Below are 20467 nucleotides of genomic sequence, written 5' to 3'. Positions count from 1 at the left end.
ATTGTTAATAAGCATAAGTACTAATTAACTAAAAGGTCAAATAAAAAAGAAAGAATCGATCTTACAGTTATATGGGGGGATTCGGCACATACAGTTAATATATAGTTCCCTGTTTATACGCAGCCATGAGAAGTTTCATGGATATGGAATGTAATGTGAAAATTTTATGTCATGATTCTAATGTGTAAATTAAATCTCAGTTTTGAATATAATTGTATTTTGGTGAATTTTGTTGAAAATAAGGCTGCAAGATACCACTAAATTGTGTAATATAGTGTAATCAATATATATTGCAATGACTATTACAATTAACCCCCATTAAACTGACATTTCTTTGTTTTTGTTCATCACTATATTCCAAACACTTTGATAGGTCACTTTGAGTGACCTATTAAATCTATGCCAGTGCCACTAACATCAACATTGTTGTGCAGTAATAGCAGAGTACTCTTATTTAGACAAATAGGATAATCCAGCTGTTCAACCAAAGGCAGAAATAATGCAGAACCAAAAAAATTGGACACAAAAATGCCAAAAAAATGCACAGAAAGATGAAGACATACACTAAATAACCTACTTAGAAAAATCTTCATTTTCAGTTTAACTGCAAAATGTTAAAAAAATGAAACAAGCTGGTGTGTTTGTGTTGGGGACTTGGGCCGTGCCTCAGCAGTGTGTGTTCTGGTCCAAGGTATTGTTTACGGGGATATTTTGCGCCATCTGTGGTACTGAGTTGTGCTCTGGTGGGGGTCCTGCTCCATGACTTGATTCCCTCCTCCTCCTTGCTTCTTCCGATCACTAGGAACTGTAGATTGCCAGTCCCTGCCTGACAAGTTTGGGGCACAAATCAACACAAAAATAGTTCCCCAGTGTTGGAGAAATTGTGATATTATTAATCAAATTTTTGTTATTCTCATTGATCTTTATAATGTCTCTTTTCTTTTATGCTTTCCTTTGTTTAATCTCATTATAGAATTAAGAATATTTCTGTATTGTTGATTTACTCTGATTCCTTTCTCAGAAGGCCTCACTGACGGAAAGCAGAGACAACAGTCTTCCTGCAGTGTTATCTCTTGGTGAAGAGCTCTGCTTCATTGAGCTGCTGGATTGCAATAAAACCGTCACTGTGAAGATTCACTACATATTCTGTTAAACTTTGTGCCTGGAACGAGATTATCTAGTGCAGGATAATTTGTGTCTTAGTTAGTAAATGGCATTTAGTGCTGTAGCTATGTGATGAATTATTTTCCCCTCCCTTTTAGAGCTACAGCGTTCTTTGTGATTAGGGATCCTGAAAACAATAAAAAGAGAGGAGCAGGCAAATGTGGTTTCAGAGCGGTAAGAGATTGTAACTGAAAGCACATCTCTGTCTGTTCTCCTCGCGAGTAAGAAAGAATCTAACTCTCTTGTCTTTCCTGTGTTTGTTTAATCTGTGTTTAATAGGTGTTGAACCTGACACCCAGTTACTGAAATCTGCACCTGGTAACTGGGTGCCAGGTTACCCAGTTACCAGGTGCACCTGGTTACCCAGTTATAAGGTGCAAGTAACTGAGTAAGCTGGCACCCACCAAATTCTCTATGAAACTTGTTGAAGAAGAGAGCATGAGAGGCGAACCAGGACGGACAGAGATGCTAAAATCCAGTCCTTGAGATTTTCATTCTGCAACTTTTAGATGCAGGATGCCTGGCAGAGCTCAAAGATGCTGATGAGCCATTGAATTCAACTGTGTTGGATAAGAGAGACACCTAAAAGTTGCAGCATGGTAGCTCTCTAGGACTAGATTTGGCCACCCCTGATCTAGAGGGATTGTGAGTTTAGGAATTATCAAAGATTCCTCGTCTGTAGGCTGCAGCTAGGGAAATGTTGCAGCAGGAAGGCAAAAAGTTGTCCTCTTGATGCCGTGGTGATTGAAAAAAATTATTTTTTAAATGGAATTTTCTGTGCATAATTTAAAGGTTAGATTTTTCTGTATTTGTCAGTATGACAAACAACAAATTTATTTATACATATCTCCTGTGAATGTAGAGCACAATGAACATGGTGACATTTTCTGAAAGTTAGCTCACACTTTGGAGGCTACATGTAAATTGTTTTTATCTTTCACTGTAGAAAATCATTTTTTTGTCACCAATAACTTTGCTCTAGTTAAAGAAAAAAAAAGTCTCTATTTGCATGAATCTCCTGTTCTGGCGGGCCATAAAGAACCAGTGAAGGGGCCATAAAATGGCCTGTGGGCCACATTTTGGACGTCCATCACATATGGATGGATGTCAGATATTTCAAACTCTTTCAAAACAACGAAACGAAAAACAAACATGCAGAAACCCATCTTGATGCTAAACATCTGTTTTATTTCATGCCATAAAAGGCACATTCATACATTGAATACCACTGATTCTGATTGGTTATATCATGGTATATGCATCTACATTTAGGCAGTGCATATACAGGGTTATCATTCCCATTAATAAAGGCAACAATAACATTAAACTTGTTAACCACACACAAAAAAAATAAAAATTCAGCACGTACAACAATTTGTATATGCACAGTTTTAGCATAATAGGAAGTACATGTGCACCCTGTAGTCCACACACTTTACGCACCTTTTCCACAAAAGGAGACACAAGCAGCATTTGTGGGGTTTTTGGGAAAGTCCATAAAGAATATATAGTATAGAGTGTTATAGAGACATCAGTCCCCAGTCTATTTCCTTTCTGGTTCCTTAAATTGCATAAAACACAAGGTAAGTTGCATCCGCATTCTCTCAAAATGCATATTTAACCTCTAGCGCGTCCTCCTTTGGGGGATTTATATAAATGTAATCATGGCGGCCCACTTTTTCTTCTCATCTATTTACACCCTCCGCGACACAAAACAGTAAACTATCCAACCAACAGATAAGTACCGTCAGAGAGTATGTTAGAGAACGCTTAGCCCACACTGTCCTGTCCCACTATGAGACAAACAACATCCATGAATGAATAACTTCCACTTAGGAATATTTTGTTTAGTCTGACACACAGTAAAAGAAAGAAAAATAGATCAGGGCATAGAGAGCAAGAAGAGCAAAGTACTCTTATTTTTGCACTCATCACTGTTTAAACATAGCAGGTCAAAAAGCAACCACAGCTTGTACTGGAGATTGGCATTCTTTCAGAAAAGGAAAAACAATAATCATTTAATCAAAATGTGGTGCACTAATTATTAATTATCTCCTGTTGTTTATATTCAAGAATGATGCAATAGCATTTGAGTTGTTTTATTCATTGGGTCACATCTAGAACTGACCAGACGTCAGAACTGGTCGACTTCCCCCTTGATTGGCTCTGATCGGTGATCTGAAGGATGAATTAATGTTTTCAAATCAGTCCTCCAATTTTCAGTCTTGAAATGCATGCTGATTCAACTGATTTAACGTTATGAGTTTATTAAAAGTCGAATAAAGTTTGGGGACATATGATCTGATTCGTAAATGGGGATCATTTAGAACCTGCAATACATTGTTTTTGTCGTCCTTATAGAAAATGAACGAGAAAATAAGAATAGTGTGTCAGACCTCAAAGAAAAACAGAAATACTTCTGTTGGCCTTAAAGTATTAATTATGTCTGAGATGGTGAAAAAAGCACATTTTATAGAACTGGGGAATATTTTTGTGTCTTTGTCATTTTATATTTCCGGTTAATTTATACAGATATCCATTATGATTTAATTTACTATGTTATTAGTGTTATTATACTTATTGGATGTGGTGACACATCAATACTACAAATTCTTGCCATAGACTGTCCCTCCAGCAGCTCTATTAAGTCAGTTTGCCTTTTACAGCCGCCCTGAAATGGATTCAACCATTATGTAATCCTTCTCAGAGGTAAAACAGTGTCCATGTGAGAAACTCCAGACATCATTACAGAGATGTTTAATCTTTTGTGTTGAGTCGCTGACCGCTTTTCCTCACAAACATTTCACACACAGATCACAAATGGCAGTTCTTTTGAGCACTCAGGGAGTCATTTTGCAAGCGCAGCACAAACCGGTGCAGAAATGGAAAAGAAACTGTGTGTTTGCGTCCCTTCCTCTCATCTAATGTTCCTCGCTGCTCTGTCTTGGAGCACAAGCGCTCACCCACATCCTGAAGACGTGGCCCTCTGTGGAATTGCTCTCAGCCTTCGGGGCCTTATTAACACATAGATGCAAAGAAAACAGCCTTCCGCTTGGTGATGTGTCAGAGGGAGTCTTCTGGGAGCATTATTTGTCCACAGGTTTTTTGATCTTCAGCGTGTTAATAGTGTCACAGAAAGAGACGGTGTGATTGGCCTCTCCCTTTCTGGACATGTCGGGCTCCCAGAGGAAGAACTCATGGAGGAGGGTGTTGACGGTGTCAGGACACTCCATCATGACCATGTGACTTCCCTCCTCAATGACCTTCAGGAAGGCAAACAGGAGGATCTGGAAGCAGAGTTGAAAGGAATGCAAACCTGTCAGTATCTAAAAGCATTAATAATTTCCTCATTTGTCAATACCTGCTATTTTTCCCAGCTGCATCCACTTGCCTGTAATTAGCTTTTCCAGTTCCTGTACCATTTCCACTCCCTCCTGAGTACATTTAAGCTTTCTGGTCACATTGAGTTTAATGTGAATGTTACAGAGAAAATGTTGCTCTCTGTCAGTCTTTTCTCCATGTTTCTTTGTTACCTTTCACCTTAACCATGAGTTTTATAAGTTATTTCTGCTATTCATTATTAAAATCATATGCACCAATCCTGCCACCATCTGTTGCTCAGATTTACTTTATAACCACCATTATGCTGCATTCTATTTCTGTTCTCAGTAGCATTTTATTGCCACTCATCATTTAGTTTTATTTTGACAGGGAGGACAAACCTGACAATTTCCTCAAGAAGAGACAGGGGATCCTTCACATCCATAACACTGTTTCATGAACATTTATCACTGCTTATATTAATGAAGATTAATCTGGGCTGAGAAATGTCAAATAAATCCTGTTGATTTTACGCTCAATTTGTGGAAATATTACATTTATTTGATCGATGAAATATATAGATACATTCCCATGTATAGCACTAGAATAGGAGCCTGATTCATTTAATTTACTGATGAATTTAAGTAGTGTACAAATACATTTGTTACCTAATTTACTTAAGTATAACTCAAAATAGGATTGGAATTTAACTATTAATTATTTTATTTACAAAACTTATTTTTTAAAATTTTGCAGTTAAGTTCTAACAGTCTATTATTCTATTCTAACAGGTGTACAGAAATTCAGTGCTGCTTCTCTCCCACCTGTTGCTGTGCACTGTCTGCCAGCAGGCTTAAACATGGTTCTCAGACATTTATCTTACTCTCACTTTGGGAATTATTTTATATATTTATGCAAAAAAAAAAAGAAAAATATTACAGACACACAAGAGTGTCCACAGAAAATTTTTCATGAGATAGGCAGGAAAGATTTTAAAATTATTTTAAATTACATTTTTGTTATAATTAACTTTGCGAACACTATGAGGCTGCGATACGTCCACTCATAATGTGTCAGAATGTGGAAGCCCCATATCTGCACAGGCATATGTTTCCTGTAGTTTTGCTGTACCTCTGCCATGCGCTGGTCCTCCTCCATGGGCACAAACTTGTCACACATGCCGTGAACCAGCAGAATGGGCACAGTGAGCTCGGCATGGTAGACCTCATCGCCCTCGGGCCAGTACTGACCGCTCATCATCGCCCGCAGGACAAATGGAGACACATTGAATGCGTTGCCCTGCTTCAACAACTGCTTCTCTTTTGCACCTTGGCGAGCAAATCCAGCTCTGAAAATTGGAGAAATGTTACCAAAAAAATGCACATTTGAAGATCTTATAAAGATTAAAAAGTAGACAAAAGCTGCTTTCTTGGTATTATTAGATTTTCTTGTTTTTTTTTTTTTTTTGCTTCAATGGATGTTGTTCTACAACACAAAACCATAGATCTTACTTCAAAAAACTCCAGGCCAGGCAAGGTGAAAGGCAGTGAAGGACACATGATGGGAGCTGGAAGATGGAGCAGAGACTGGGCTCCAGAGCTGTAGGGCCCCCTCCATTGATCATCACTACCTTATGGACCAGATCAGGATATTCATGGGCAAGGAATGTGCAAAATGATACGCTGGAAGAGACATAAAGACGAATTGAAGAATGGCAGTAAAATGTACATTGCAGCTGGAAAAGCTGGGCAAAACATTTTACCCAGTTTTGCAGAACTGGTCATGGTAGATAGAAAAAGAGTACCTTTAGTCCCAGAAATTTTGAAATTAATCTCAGAAATTTTCTAGAAAAAAAAAAAATTCTGAGCCTGACAAGTTGAACATCTGCTAGAAAAACTCAAACAGTTATGGATTCAATTTCTCAGTTTGAAAAGCCAAATATTTGCTTTTCTACAGAAAACAAAAATTTCTGAGTTTCAAGCTTAAAATTTGCTGGAAAAAAATGGACTTTTTTCTAGAAAGTCACAGAGATTAAACACAAAATTCCTCAATTTCTTTTTCAAAATTTCACAGCTCTTGGGGCTCAGAAATATTCTTGATTTTTCTAGGAACGATTTGAGGTTATTCTCAAAATAAAAAAGTCTTTTGGTAAAAATTAACCCTTTTTTTATTTATTGACAACAGTGCTTATACACCATCATAATTTTCAGTGTTTTCCCCAGTGTATTATTAGCTCAGTGCCACCAGGCCCCCACCAGGCTTGGCATTTATTCACGTCTTTTTAAATGTTTGAATTTTTCAAACTTGCCACTGGATGAATCACTGTCGAGCGGCCCTACCACTGGGCTTAGTAAGTTTTCTGAGGGAAACCGTGATTTTATTTTTTTTTGCAAGTAGAGTCCTCCGGACCCAATGATTTATGAATCATACTCACCCATATGAGTGGCCTATGAGAATGTTTCGTTTCCGAGCATATCTTTTGAAAATGGCCCGAAGGTCCTCTGCCAGTGCGTAAAAAGTGTAAGCCGCTGCGATCTGTGGAGCAGTGCTGGCCCCGTGCCCAGCCAGGTCAGGCGCGATCACCTCATAGCCCAGACGGGAGAAGAACTCCAGCTGGCTGCTCCAAATGTCCAGAGAGCCTCCCACGCCGTGCACAAAAAACAGCGCCACGTCCGAATGCGTTCCTTTGCAGCTCGAGATGACCCGTGTCGAGTCAATCAGCACAGTGCGTTTAGGCTTGCGACGGCGGCGGCGGGGAGGCGGAGCAGGCTTCTGCTCTCCAGAAGGCAATGGAACCGGGGGGACGGTGTTGGGGTCAGGAGATGAAGGCATCTCTTTGTAGTCAGCGAGCTCCACCTCCACGGTGCTGCAGGGCTCCAGATCCCCATCCTGACACTGCAGGATTTCAGAATGCAAAACATCGCCAAGGTTCTCAATCACCAGCTGGCCATTGCGATAGACCGTGATCTTCCTCTTGCAGAGGACGCTGGTGCCACCATCATCATCGATGGAGTCCCGAACAGAGGCATCCCTATTGCCATCACCGTCAGCAGTTGTCTTGTTCTTCCCAGCATCTTGTTTTTCCGTGTCCACGCGTTGGCGTTCTGGTTTGATGTGCCGCACTCGCAGAACCCTCCCTGGTTTCACCTCGACAAACTCGAACCCGTCAGAGGGCTCTGAAGACTCCAGGGGCAGGACCAGGCTGGTGGTCTTCCCCGTCAGGCAGCACAGGATCCCATCAGTGATGCTGGTCAGCATGGTGCCTTTCTGCTTTGACAAGATAACACATACACAAAGCTACAGCTAAGTGTCAGGAATGAGAATCAAAGGATGAAATCTTACCTGTTTACGCGGGAGCCTGTTTTTAAGGAGTTAAAAATTCAGGTGAAATGTAAAGTCAGGTACATTTAATTTTATTGATAAGTAACTAAACTGTAAAACATAAAGTGGCATTTTTCAAGTAACAATGTTACCTTCATTTATTGTAAAAATGCAGTATATATATATATATATATATATATATATATATATATATATATATATATATATATATATATATATATATATATACTGCATTTTTACAAATGTATATATATATATATATATATATATATATATATATATATATATATATATATATATATATATATATATATATATATATATATGACTTAATGTTTTTTACTTTGTAATTTAACACTTTGAAATTGAAATCTTCTTCAGCTCTGGCTCAGTTTAGCACTAGTGCACAGTCATGTTGTAGATAACATAATTCATAGGCAGTATCATATGATGTATGCACAAGCTAATATTCTGATCAGAAAGTTAAATATGTGTTCATCCTCTGTGCAGATAGCTCTTTTTAAAGTTTTTTGTACTCCACTATACACTGCCCATCTAAGCCGACGAAAAAGTAGTCTGCAGAAACTTTATGTGGCATTCAATGGATGGTGTGCTGCTAGCCATATGTTTGTACATAATGCTGTACCCACATGTGCAGCAGTGCTCAGGAATCTTATGTACAAATGCATGTGTGCATCTGTGTCATGCAATAATATAATTGCAATTTTAGCAAATCCTACTTTTAGTACAGTGAGATTTTCTTCAAGATTGTGGAATCATTGGTGTCATCATTTATTTGTGACTCATGTGTCATGTTTTAATTTTTCTCTTATTTTGCTTGTTTTACCTCTTTACTATGGACCTTTTTTGTGTCTGGAATGTAGATGATGATGATCCAATTATGAGCTTGGCGTTATAAGTGTAACAATAAAAGCTGGGTATATAAAATAACTTCAACATTCAAAGCTATTAATAGCAGGATCAACTGCTTCTCCTCCTGCTGTCAGGCTTTTAGCCAGGACTTCCTGAAACTGCAGAGAACAGCACTTTGCTGCGATCTGATGGTTGAAGAACCTAAAAATAATAAATATCTTTGTTTTTGAGCTCATATGTCTTTTTATTCAATAATGTAACAGGAACAGGATTTTTGAATTGAAAATGTCGCTTATTTTGCCAATAAATGGTTTTTGATTCATTGCAATTATTTAATTATAGGCCCTCCAATTAACTCGATTAAAAATTTTAATAAAATCTCATCATTAATATAAACAAAAACATCAGCTTTTATATTGTTTTTGATTTCAATGTTGAATGTACAACAAGCTGTCACTGGAAGTTCCAAATGTCAACTTCTACTCCATGATGAAATTTAATCTGTGGTAATCACATAAGAGGCAAATCGCTGAACCAACGACGATCAGACCGAGTGTTGTAATGCACTCACCTCTATTGATAAAGCAGCATTCTAACATCCACTTTCATCAGAAACCATCAGAAAATACTTCTGTCTGGGAGTTTCAGTGTCAGTCAGGACTGACCGTTGACAATTGGACCAGGATGTTTCCTATTTATAAGTCCTTCTTTAACAGCCAGAATCTAAAAATAAATAGCAAACACTAGTCATGGGTTATGACGGTGTATTTGTCTGTGAGCAAAATGTCTCATAAGAGAACGAGAACGGTTTTCCAACTATTTCTGTTTCCAGTCCAGACTAGAAAATGAGCAGTATTTGACTCTTTGATGCATTTAAAGAATTTTAAGGGAGTTTAAATGAAGCATCTTTGTTGCTAACATTTGAACCAAAACAATCTGGGAATGAGAACAGGAAGAGAATCTGACAGGATCCACTTCCCTGTGCAAACTCAGTAAGTGTTTGCATACCATAGATTTGATGGTATTTTCACAATATACTCATTTTAAATCATATTTCTGCTGATATTTGGCATCTTTATTGTTCCTTATTTTAAATAGTCTGTTAATACTATGGGTTTAAATTACCTCTGCATTTCTTTACTTTTGAACAGGACTGCACTATTTTTAATAACAGCACAGCATTTATGCTAAAATGACTGAATGGACTATAACACCTTTCTTCAGAAGACATGTAGCTCAGCCACATGCTAATTCCTATCGACGTACTTCATTTTGACCAGGTGCCAGTTTCTTGGTCAGCACCCAGACAATGATGTTTGACTCACAGTGTTGACAATCACACTGGTGTACAATCATCCTGTGTATGATAGGCATGAACCTTGGTCTAAACTAACTGTTTTTAATCAAAGTGTGGCTATTTGGGTGAGATGGTTAAAACGTAGACAGTGGGTTGCTCCACCAGGACAGGGAGCCCAAACACTCATAAAAACAGGTTTTAGAATTTGGGGTGTCCTGATCCGATATTTATATCAAAAGTTGGTTTGATATCAGGCAAAAAATTTGCATTAGATTTTATCAGCTTACATCTAAAATCACAAATATAAACACTCTGACAGCATTTAGTTTGCCCCAGAATTTCTCTCTCTCTCTTGTTCTGACACTTATTGTTGTTGACTATTGTTCTCTGCTTGAGTAAAACCCATTGGTCAAGCCTTTTCTAACATTCCACATTGCAGTGCAAGTTATGAAAATATGGATGATTTGTGCTATCATATTGGATCAATATTGATATTGGCCGATACTCATAGCTGCAATATCGGTATTGTAACGGAAGTGAAAAAGTTAGAATGGATAAGCAGGCTGACATTAAAATTCTGAAATGGCCTTGACCATTGTAAAAATGTGTGATTAAAAAAAAAATATATATATATATATATAGCACAGCATGTCAGCCTGAACCATCCCTGCAGAGAAGCATGGATGGGGTGGTATTACTCTGTGGGAGACAGGCTGAATAGAACTTTAGGCTCTTTGAACTTTGGTCCCTGCGCTCATGCTGATCCTAAACTTGCTTCACTGTGAATAGAGATACTGGTATTTGTTTGACCTTTGAATGTTCCTCAGTTCTCAAACTCCTAAACCAATGTAATTTCATGGTGACAATTTTGATCAGGATGCAGTAAATTGGACATAATGTAAAGTTCCAAAACACAAACACATCCAATCTGGTTTTGGAAGCAGGTTTATAATAAGTTAATGGAATTGGCCCAAAATCAAACCTTGTGAGATGTTATGGATGGTGCTTGAAAGCTGGATGAGAGACAAGAAACCAAACAGTTTGAACAAGTTCTATCATTTCTGATAAGAAGACTGTTCTTATATGCAGTTAGAATTGTGCAATTATCTATCTATCTATCTATCTATCTATCTATCTATCTATCTATCTATCTATCTATCTATCTATCTATCTATCTATCTATCTATCTATCTATCTATCTATCTATCTATCTATCTATCTATCTATCTATCTATCTATCTTCTATCTATCTATCTATCTATCTATCTATCTATCTATCTATCTATCTATCTATCTATCTATCTATCTATCTATCTATCTATCTATCTATCTATCTATCTATCTATCTATCTATCTATCTATCTATCTAAACACAGCAGCTGCGCTGAAATGTAAATCAGAGATTCTCCTACTGACCTACTCATCGATAACCAGACCCAGATCTGCATGTGTCTGCAGTTTTTAACGGTCCTCTGAACAGTGCAGGCTGCCCCTCGAACCTTGCCGCCATTATCGCAACACTTACACACATTTGGTGCATTGTGCGCGTTCAGCCATCGCTGCGGCTGTGCGTGGGCTGAGAGCTGCACGTGCATGGCCTATTTTGCAAGAGGAGACCATTTTAACCTACTTTCTGTTTACTAAGCGATCCGAAGTGGCGCAGCAGAATCACAATGAATTCAAAACATTGAGTCATACCACAGCATCACAGGCTGTTCTGCAGGAAAACAATGTGGCTAGACATACATGAAAGAACAGCGAGACCAATGTAATAATAGCAACAATAATAATAATAATAATAATAATAATAATAATAATAATAATAATAATAATAATAATAATAATAATAATTTTTCTAAACATTTTTATTATTTATCTTTTTTCTTTTTTTTTTTTTTTGCGCATCAACAATATGTGGCAGTCCTGTGCGGAATGTGCCTTTATATGATTGAGATGTGCGTAATTTTGCGCATCCATATCGACAGGTGCAGTCAGTCGACCAAAGATGAAAAGATGTAGATGCAAAGTGAAAGCCTGCCTTGCAAAAAAAAATAATAAAATAAAATAAAAAGTTAACAAAAGAAACTGATTTCTTACCTGCAGGATTCCCGACGATCTGGTGCGCAACCGGCTCTGAAGGGCCGTCTACACAGAAGATGCTGCAGGACTGTGGGCGCTTTTCAGCCTCATCAGGCGGCCGTCACTCCACACAAATGGGCTCGAAGTGGAAGTTAAGCATGCCTCCATCAAATTGTGCCAGTTGCATTCAAATAAGATACCCATAGCGAGAAGGAACGCCAGTGTTTTTCGGCACCTCCTCCCCTCAGCATCCACTGCGTTATGAGGGCCAAACCCTACCCAGCCCTGCTGCCCTTGGATCCGCAGCACCACCCGCAATCTTCGCGCATTTTCGTTGCTGAGTGGCAGGGGGGAGGACTAATAGAGGACAGCTGAACGCTGGGAAGAAGCCAATAGGAGAAGGCTGCTTTCCTTGTTGCTAAGGCTGGTTTAATGATATCAGAGTGCTTGGAGTCAGAGACAGAACCTGCTGAGATGGTTCCATTTTATCATCTGAGCAGTGGGATGCATGATCATACGAGCATGATATGCGTGAGTCTCTGCAGAGAAGAGACTACAGCTGCTATCAAACCCCCATAAACATGTCCTTATGTTGTACATGAAATAGTCTCTGCAGCTGCTGCATCACAGAGGTGTGATGTATATTAGCCTGCAGCCTCCTTTATTCTGACACCATGAAATAAAATCCAGTACAACCAATTGCCTCCAGGATTGAGTTTGTAAATAGAAATGGATGCATGTGTGCATCCATTTCACACAGCTTTTCTGTGAGGCTCCGAGGGGTTTATTAGAGAATGAGCACCAGGAAGCAGGTCAGGGAGAAAGCTGCAGAGAAGTTCAAAGCAGAGTTAGGTTACAAAACAATGCATCCAGTTTTTAAGATCTGAAAGATTTGTGGGAATATGGCACACCTGCATTTCTACCAATTTTATGGATGTCCACCTAAAATGGCAAGTTGGGATAGAGCATTATTAAGAGAGGCAGTGAACAGGCTTTCTCAAGAGCTCACATGATGGGACAATATTAGTTGTAAACTTCCTTGGTCTGTGACCGAAGCCATTGAGGCGAGCAGCAATCATTCAAGAACGTGCTCTGGTCAGATAAGACCAAAGCTGAACACCATGGCTGAGAGATAAAATGCGACTGTATGCAAGAAGAAAACTGACACCGAACACCATCCTGCACACAGAGCCAGTCTGGTCATTGCCTTCCTGCACAATTCTGCTCAATTATTATCTCGCCTCACAGACATTTCAGGCTTTCTCCCATTTATTTGAGTTAGAATTTCTACTGGGTCAAACAGCAAACAAAATGAGAAGTTATTAACTATACCCTTGATGTTCTGTGCTATTTTAGAATCATTTTAGACCCTCTGCATGAAGCACATAACATAGAAGAAGGGGCTGTTTTTACCAGGCCATTTTGCCCCTTCAGATTGTGTCCCATATTTTTGTAATTTTGCCTTACAAGACACAGTTAGGAGAAAGTGAAAGTTGTAACATGAAAAATGTGAAAAAGGTTAAGTGATCTTGAACTTTAGTTGCTGCTGCCATCTATCTAATTTATGGCAGAATGTGTCCAAAAACAGACAGACTATTCTTTCACACTGGCACCAAACCTAAAACCAGTTTGATTTACCTGGTGACTTAAACCTGAAGGTTCTGTAGTTATGTACGTGTCAAATACTTTGCCTGAGTATAATTGTAGTGAGAGGAATTGATCTGCACCATGAACGAATAGTAACTGCAAGCTGGACAGACAGAAAGACAAATGCTGCGCATGCGTACGTCCGTCCCCGTCTCTCTGCTGCAGCGCGGTGATTCTCTCTGCCTCGCGCAGCAAGAAGCTTTTCCTTTGGTCAAAGTCTGAGCCAATCAGCTTGCTTCTTCTTACTAGGCACCATTCTATCGATGACTTTCAGCGTTCACATGTAGTAACCCTGTTTGTTGGAAAAGAACCTCAGAATGAACACTGTTTTGTCGTCTATTTCCCGACTGCGCGGATTAACACACCTGCGTGGGTAAGTCTGTTCGCCGTGACAGAGAGAGGAGGAAGGCCGTGGTGTTTGTACGCCATGCTAAGCGCGTATGCTAACGGCGAGAGGGTCCTGTTGGCTAATATCCATGTTTATGCTAACATGGAGTGAGAAGCTGCTTCTGCGAGCTTCACACTGACTCATGGTCACAGACTATGGAGTCATTGTTACTACTAGCTGGCAGGAACCTGTCAACTTTCAGTGCCTCCTTTTGGTTTTGTAGTTTCCTTTCCCTGCTCCATCTTTGCTAATGTGGCTTTATTTAATGATTCAGTTCAGTTTATTTCTACATGTGGAGCATGCTTCATCTTATGCACGATGAAGCTTCACTATCAAAGGATTTAGATGTGAGAGGGACAATATCTAATTTTATTCTGGATTTAGCAGGGAGCCAGTGAAGGGGGGCTAAAACAGAAAAATTTGATTTCTGATTTTCATTTTCAACAAAATTCTTTCTTCTGCGCTTTGGATAAACCGAAGGAAGACATTGACAGGGAATTCAACATATTAGTTGTCTCAAAGTGACAATATTATCGTTGCAATAATTTTTGGTTTAGAGCTAAATTTGTTATAGTGACAGGCCTCAGCCTACCTATGAGATGTGACAAATTCATTCCATTGAATTGTGTTTTCATATTCAGGCTCATTAAACTTTAATTTGTGCTTTTTCTGCAGCAGCATCCCTACGTCGGATCTCTCAGCCAATGGCACGTCTCGCCTCAGGCTCTTCAGCGGCTGGTTTGCGTCTGGTGCAGCTGCCAGGCCTCGGGTTTTCCGACTTCTGGGGCCTCTTCCTACGCAAGTGGAGAGCGGCGACGCGGTCCAGCAGCTACCCTGGCGGCACCAGCAGGTGCGAACCCGCAAAAGAGGCACAGAGTATCAACCGAACAACATAAAACGAATAAATACACACGGTTGGAACAAGAGGATGAGCTCGCGGGGCGGCATAGAGGTGATCCTGCGGCGTATGTTGAAGAGACGGAAATCCCTCTCTCACTGAAGGTCTTGATGGAGGATCTGAAGGACTTGGACTCTTGATGTGCTCAGGATGATACTGAAAAAGTCTGCAGTTGGATAAAATGTGTTCTTGGGGTCATACTTTCAAAATGACTGTTCTGACCTCTGGTCAGAACCAAGAACTGCTATTTGATAGTTTTACCAACTATCAGCATCGGTCAAAACGTCCTGTTCTAAATCACAACATGTAAAATGTGTTTCAATGATGAAATGTATCAATAAAATGATTTTGCAAAATAAGTTTTATTTTTATTTTTTTATTGTGAAACAAAGAAATGTTTGGAGTTAAGTGTAGCACCTTCTCAGTGCTCTGCCCTCCAGCTGTTAGAACACTGGTTTATTTGCCAGAAGATGCCAGGAGGAACACTTTGCTCTGTAAAGTTTTAGTTGAATTTGTTTGATGGCTGATAAACCGTTTTTCTGTAAAGGTAAGTTGTTTCTCTATCATTAGTACATTCACTTTTTTTCCCCCACAAAGTTGCATACTTCTGCTTGAAGGTCACAGTAAAAAAAAAAAAATCTGGGTTTTTAGAGTGTTTTATCCAATCATGGAAAGTTTACTGGAAGGAAGAACTGGTGTCAAAGCAACATGACTCAGCTTTTGCTCGAATAGCATTGATGCAGTAATATGTGCAAATGGAACCCCAGCTGGAGGAACATATGAAACATTGGATACATGATTTTTCCCCCCATTAGCAAAGTGACATTTCTGTATTGGAAAAATAAAATCATCTTTCAATGATTTGATGTAATATTCAGAGACTTTTTATTGTTTTTCTCAGTTGTGAGTTATTAGAATCAAAATTAGCAGCAATAAACACTTAAAATATGGCATTCTACTTATTCTTCCTATTGTGACAATATTACATTATTATGGACTTAAGAATAAATGTCAAAAAATTATATGCATTTACAAAGAGGGTGTTTTAATAATTTAATAAACATAAATATACATAAAATTCATAAATCGACATTTTAATTTTTTTTACATTTCAATTATGGACTCTTGGTATTAATTGTAATATTTCAAGATAATTTGTTTTATCCGAATCGGAAAAAAATTAAATGGGAAAAATGCAGTATTTTCAGAGCAATAGTAACTTTTAGCTGTATACATTGTTGACAAAATAAAGAAATTTCAATAAAAGTAATGCATTCTTTATTATGTTTATGGTTTGTATTGCCATAATAACGTAGTGCTGGAAACTCCCACAGGCTCAAAGGCAAAAATACGTAATTGCCGTTTTGGCCAATCATCGTCTCGGGCGTCAGAGCTCGTTGACAGTAAAACCAATGAGATGACGTGGAGGTTTAGAGTCACCGCCCTCAAAATGGATAAACAACAAAGATGGAGTTGTGAACTGAGAGCTACGCAGACATCTCCAGTAAATGTTTGTGGTTTTTCTCTTATAGACTTTTAAGTGTCTAAATAATAAAGCTGACTTAGTGCAGTAATATTAGACGTAGTTTATGACCGTTAGTCATCCTGAGACGCTATCTAACAGGTAAACAAGTCGGTTTCTAGGAAACGACTCAACAACAAAGCTTTGTTGCTAGCTCGTCTTCACTCAGCGTGCTAAGCTAGTGGACACGCGAAGACAAACATGGAGAAGGTTTGTTGTACTGTTGATTTATGTCGGCGTTTAGATAAATGACAGAATAATAAATCCTTTGTTCTGTTGGGGCTCTGGCTTCTGGTCCATTAACAACAGTGTGAACTTGTGAAATAATTTATAGTTTGTACCACGAATCTCCGGAATTATTTGTACCACCTGGGAGTCACTGCTGATGCTTTATCTGTCCTGGACTTTTGACAGAGAAACTTCCTGAAGGGGCTGCCTGTCTACAACAAAAACAGTTTCACCAGGTTCCATGCAGACTCTGTATGTAAAGCATCAGTAAGTTCGCCATTCTCACCGTTTGGATAAGCAAATGGTCCTGTTTTGTCGACATGATTGCTGCTAATTTGCATCTTTGAAAGCACTTATCTCTCTTTTTTAAACTTGTTGTCAACCCTGTGCTTCAGAACCGTCGGCCGTCTGTGTATCTGCCTACAAAAGAATATCCATCAGATCAGAGTAAGTTCCAAGACTCATTCTAAACAGAACATCCTGTGTATCTTTTAATCTTTCCTGTTCTTGTCTGTGTTTTTTCACTCAGTCATTGTGACAGAGAAGACAAACATCCTGCTGCGGTACCTGCATCAGCAGTGGGATAAAAAGGTAAATGTTGGAACAGATCTGGAAACCTGCAAATCTCATTGTATGCAGCAAAAAAAGACCAACTGGTCAGATTTGAATAGACTCCAGAGTTTTTAAGCTAAAGAACGCTCCAGAACCTTCAACTTTGCAATCAAAGCAAAGTCATGATGTAATAATAATAAAAAAATGCTGGTTGATAAATTGTCCCAGTAACTATTACAATAAATAATAACATTTTTGTTTTGAGACAATTTTCAAAAAATATATTGATAATGGCATAATAATTAAATTTTGCCCTTTCAAAAACCAGCAACTTTTAATTTTAATGCTGGAACAGGAAGATATTTTAAATATCCAAAATAAAACATTTCAAACAAAAACAATTCAATTAAACAAAAATAAAAACCACACACACTCACATAAAATGAATTATACTTCAAAAAGTATAGTTCATACTTTGTTTCCTGTTGATGATTTGATGATGGAATATTTCCATTCCAATAGTGAGAATGGAAATATATCATGGGATTAATTGATTATTGCAACAAGCTCATGAATACATGTATACATTTGAAAGATCTGACCTTGTCTGGGTAAAAGAAAACCACAATAAATGCCAACCTGACCTATTCATATTTCAAACTCTTTTGCTGTACATTATATTAATTTTCCATTCAGGGAAAGCGATTATGTGAAGCACTACATTCAAATTTGCATGTAAACGTCTGAGCCATCGTTGTTTCATGTTCTGACTGTCGTGAGCCAACGATTCAGATTTTCTTCTTCTAAATTTGCCAGAATTCGGGGAAGAAGCGAGACCAGGAGTCGACGGAAGAGGACAGCTCGGCGCCTCCGCGAAAGATGGCGCGAACAGACAGCGAGGAGCCCAGCGAGGACTCGTAGTGAGCCGCGCCGCTTCCTCCTTTCTCCCAGAGACTCGACTGCTTCAACAGAATCCATGCAGACATGCGGCGCGTTAGCAGACGTGGCGGTGTGGTAAACAGTGCTGATGGTTTCGAACCGCAGCTGTCCCGGCGGCCCCCCGCAGTGTGACTCCAGGTTTACTCCAGCAGCTCCTTTACCTACCGGGTCTCCATGTCTCTGGAGCGCTCTGTGGCGTGTCTTCACAACCAATGGTGTAAATTTCTAACAAGATTAAAATAATACTTCAGTATGTTGTTAATACCAGTGACGTCAGTTAACGCATTACTTTTTCCAGTAACGAGTAATCTAATGCGTTGCTATTTCAAATCCAGTTGTCAGACTTTATCAAAATCACTTTGCGTTACTGTGCATCACTGTCTTCTTTTGTTATTTAATCGTATTCCCTCTACACGTCTTGTCGAGTGACCAACGTCTTTATGCGACAGTATAAGCGACAGAAATGCAAACAATGGAGGGAGATGCACATTATTTTGTTGGTAGAAAAACAGAATCTATTTTTGAATTTCTGTTGCCAAGTCTGATTATTATAAGCAGCTTTGGGCTTTTTTCTTTTTAAAGTCACTTGCAAAGTCGCGGGTTGCGCCTATTTGGGCTCATTTGGGCTTGAAAATAAGCAGAGACTCATAATAAACCCCAGAATTTGTCCGTCATTAAGGTAGTTTCAGTCAGACTCTCCCTGCCCATCATTTCCCGGTTGATCCGTCCCGCTGTGTCTTTGTTAATGTCAAATCTGAGAAACATCTGAGTTGTGGAGGGGCAAGAGGAGCTCTGTGCGCTGCACTCTGACAACAAACACAGGGCCGTAACACACAACCTGGAGGCTGGAGGGAGCGCTGGGGGCTTTAAAATCCTTCTTAAGAGTTTTTCAGACAACAGAAACACACAAAAACACTCACACATTATTCACATTTTTTTTTGTACTGTTGTAACCATTGAAAAATCTCCTCTTCAGTTCAACCTTATGAGTTGAGATACATTGTTGAGGTTACTGTCAGAAAATAACTTACAATTAAGTATTGGCAAAAATCAATGTCATTGTCACAGGTGGTGGAGCGTTGCTGTTAGCAGCTGCTGAAAGTAACTAAAAAAGTTACTTTTAATATAACTTACTGTAGCTTCTTCCCAAATCAAGTAGTCAGTAATTTGTTACTTTTTCAAGGAGTAATCACTAATCCGATTAGTTACTTTATCAAAGTAACGATGCCATCACTGGTTAATACCTACAGCTGTGTTTAAGTTAACTTGTATCCATACTAATAGTGAGGCGTCCTGTGAGTCCGTGCTATAAATGTGCCAGACACACTAAAGAAGAACCCAGAAAACCGGGCTGAGTTGGGCCGAGCAGGTACCGGTGGGAAAGAGTCTTCTTTAAAGAGTTCAATGTATCGAGAAGCAAGTTCAGACTGGAATGCTTACTTCCTGACAAGCATTTGGATATTTTCGATGTGCAAAAATAGTCATACTCCTTTACATTTAACACACTGTCACCACAAATCAAATTTTTTTATTGGGATTTTTGATTGAAAAGAAAAACATTATAGAGCACACAATGTGACATCTAAGGAAATAGACGAGTATTCTTGAAATAAATCTGAAAAGTGTGACGTGCATTTGTAATCGCAGCCTTCACTGTGATGATGGCAGAAATGTCTGTTAGCTTTGCCTGTGTTGTATAATAGTTCCAACTCAGTCACACTAGATGGCGAACAGATCTGTCAACATCAGTTTTCAAGTCTTACCATAAAGTCTAAACATCAAGGTCTGGACTTTGACTGGGCCATTTTAACACATGATTATGTTTTTATGATTCATTCCATGTTTCATGTTTTGGGGCCTCTGCAGTCTCAAGTCTTCTGCAGGTTTTTTTTTTTATTCTCATATATTTAGCTCCATTCTTTGTCCCTGTTCCCACAGCATGATGCACACACTACTGTGTTTCAGAGTGATGTGGATTCCTGTCAACAGAAATGCTTTGGTTCTCTTCAGAATCCCAATAAATTATGTTTGTCCTTTTAATGCAACAAATGGTTTTGTTTTGTATCTTGTTTCTTGAAGTAATATCTTTTTTGTTTAGTATATATGTTTTTGTTTGTTTATGCTGTTGCATTTAAAGGCTGATTTTTGTCACAATGTAAGACGAACATGTTCTGAACAGTAAAATGCATCTTTCTTTCAGAATTATTTGTGGTCTTT

At 38.7% G+C, this 20467-nt stretch overlaps 3 protein-coding genes across 8 annotated transcripts; 2 read left to right on the top strand and 1 right to left on the bottom strand.

Moving 5' to 3' along the window:
• Nucleotides 1–2331: 2331 nt before the first annotated feature.
• abhd8a (abhydrolase domain containing 8a) lies at nucleotides 2332–12209 on the bottom strand. 4 transcript variants are annotated; one of them, XM_055033589.1, is made up of 6 exons: nucleotides 12095–12203; nucleotides 9272–9423; nucleotides 6920–7752; nucleotides 5997–6167; nucleotides 5617–5833; nucleotides 2332–4451 (listed from the first exon to the last, which is right to left on the bottom strand). In XM_055033589.1, the coding sequence occupies exons 3-6, from the start codon at nucleotides 7741–7743 to the stop codon at nucleotides 4251–4253; spliced, it is 1413 nt and encodes a 470-aa protein (XP_054889564.1). In that variant the 5' UTR covers nucleotides 7744–7752; nucleotides 9272–9423; nucleotides 12095–12203; the 3' UTR covers nucleotides 2332–4250. The 4 variants fall into 4 exon arrangements, with proteins under 4 accessions (XP_054889564.1, XP_054889565.1, XP_054889562.1 ...); XM_055033590.1 differs by lacking the exon at nucleotides 9272–9423 and having other exon boundaries at nucleotides 6920–7755; nucleotides 12095–12209; XM_055033587.1 differs by lacking the exon at nucleotides 9272–9423 and having other exon boundaries at nucleotides 12095–12207.
• Nucleotides 12210–13902: 1693 nt separating this feature from the next.
• On the top strand, nucleotides 13903–15368 carry mrpl34 (mitochondrial ribosomal protein L34). 2 transcript variants are annotated; one of them, XM_055033400.1, is made up of 2 exons: nucleotides 13903–14096; nucleotides 14790–15368. In XM_055033400.1, exons 1-2 carry the CDS (start codon nucleotides 14041–14043, stop codon nucleotides 15109–15111), a joined length of 378 nt encoding a protein of 125 aa, XP_054889375.1. In that variant the 5' UTR covers nucleotides 13903–14040; the 3' UTR covers nucleotides 15112–15368. The 2 variants fall into 2 exon arrangements, with proteins under 2 accessions (XP_054889375.1, XP_054889374.1); XM_055033399.1 differs by having other exon boundaries at nucleotides 13910–14096; nucleotides 14787–15368.
• Nucleotides 15369–16408: 1040 nt separating this feature from the next.
• LOC129361956 (DET1- and DDB1-associated protein 1-like) lies at nucleotides 16409–18517 on the top strand. 2 transcript variants are annotated; one of them, XM_055033216.1, is made up of 5 exons: nucleotides 16409–16519; nucleotides 16946–17026; nucleotides 17155–17206; nucleotides 17289–17350; nucleotides 18128–18517. In XM_055033216.1, the coding sequence occupies exons 1-5, from the start codon at nucleotides 16427–16429 to the stop codon at nucleotides 18230–18232; spliced, it is 393 nt and encodes a 130-aa protein (XP_054889191.1). In that variant the 5' UTR covers nucleotides 16409–16426; the 3' UTR covers nucleotides 18233–18517. The 2 variants fall into 2 exon arrangements, with proteins under 2 accessions (XP_054889191.1, XP_054889192.1); XM_055033217.1 differs by lacking the exon at nucleotides 16409–16519 and adding an exon at nucleotides 16526–16741.
• The last annotated feature ends 1950 nt before the right edge of the window (nucleotides 18518–20467 follow it).

This window comes from Poeciliopsis prolifica, unplaced genomic scaffold, assembly GCF_027474105.1.
Source record: "Poeciliopsis prolifica strain line A6 unplaced genomic scaffold, Auburn_PproV2 SCAFFOLD008, whole genome shotgun sequence".
Classification (NCBI taxonomy): Eukaryota; Metazoa; Chordata; class Actinopteri; order Cyprinodontiformes; family Poeciliidae; genus Poeciliopsis; species Poeciliopsis prolifica.
This window is presented reverse-complemented; position numbering and strand designations above follow the sequence as displayed.

What these genes read in the sequence shown, in the direction of transcription:
- mrpl34 (XM_055033399.1), top strand. Translation starts at nt 14,041, where the DNA reads ATGAACACTGTTTTGTCGTCTATTTCCCGACTGCGCGGATTAACACAC. An exon ending in GGATTAACACACCTGCGTGG is followed by an intron (nt 14,097 to 14,786) that starts GTAAGTCTGTTC and finishes CTTTTTCTGCAG; the next exon opens with CAGCATCCCTACGTCGGATC.
- abhd8a (XM_055033590.1), bottom strand. Translation starts at nt 7,743, where the DNA reads ATGCTGACCAGCATCACTGATGGGATCCTGTGCTGCCTGACGGGGAAG. An exon ending in CTCATAGGCCACTCATATGG is followed by an intron (nt 6,168 to 6,919) that starts GTGAGTATGATT and finishes TGTCTCTTCCAG; the next exon opens with CGTATCATTTTGCACATTCC. An exon ending in AGGACCAGCGCATGGCAGAG is followed by an intron (nt 4,452 to 5,616) that starts GTACAGCAAAAC and finishes CTCTGCTTCCAG; the next exon opens with ATCCTCCTGTTTGCCTTCCT.
- LOC129361956 (XM_055033216.1), top strand. Translation starts at nt 16,427, where the DNA reads ATGACGTGGAGGTTTAGAGTCACCGCCCTCAAAATGGATAAACAACAA. An exon ending in AGAATATCCATCAGATCAGA is followed by an intron (nt 17,207 to 17,288) that starts GTAAGTTCCAAG and finishes TTTTTCACTCAG; the next exon opens with TCATTGTGACAGAGAAGACA. An exon ending in ATCAGCAGTGGGATAAAAAG is followed by an intron (nt 17,351 to 18,127) that starts GTAAATGTTGGA and finishes TAAATTTGCCAG; the next exon opens with AATTCGGGGAAGAAGCGAGA.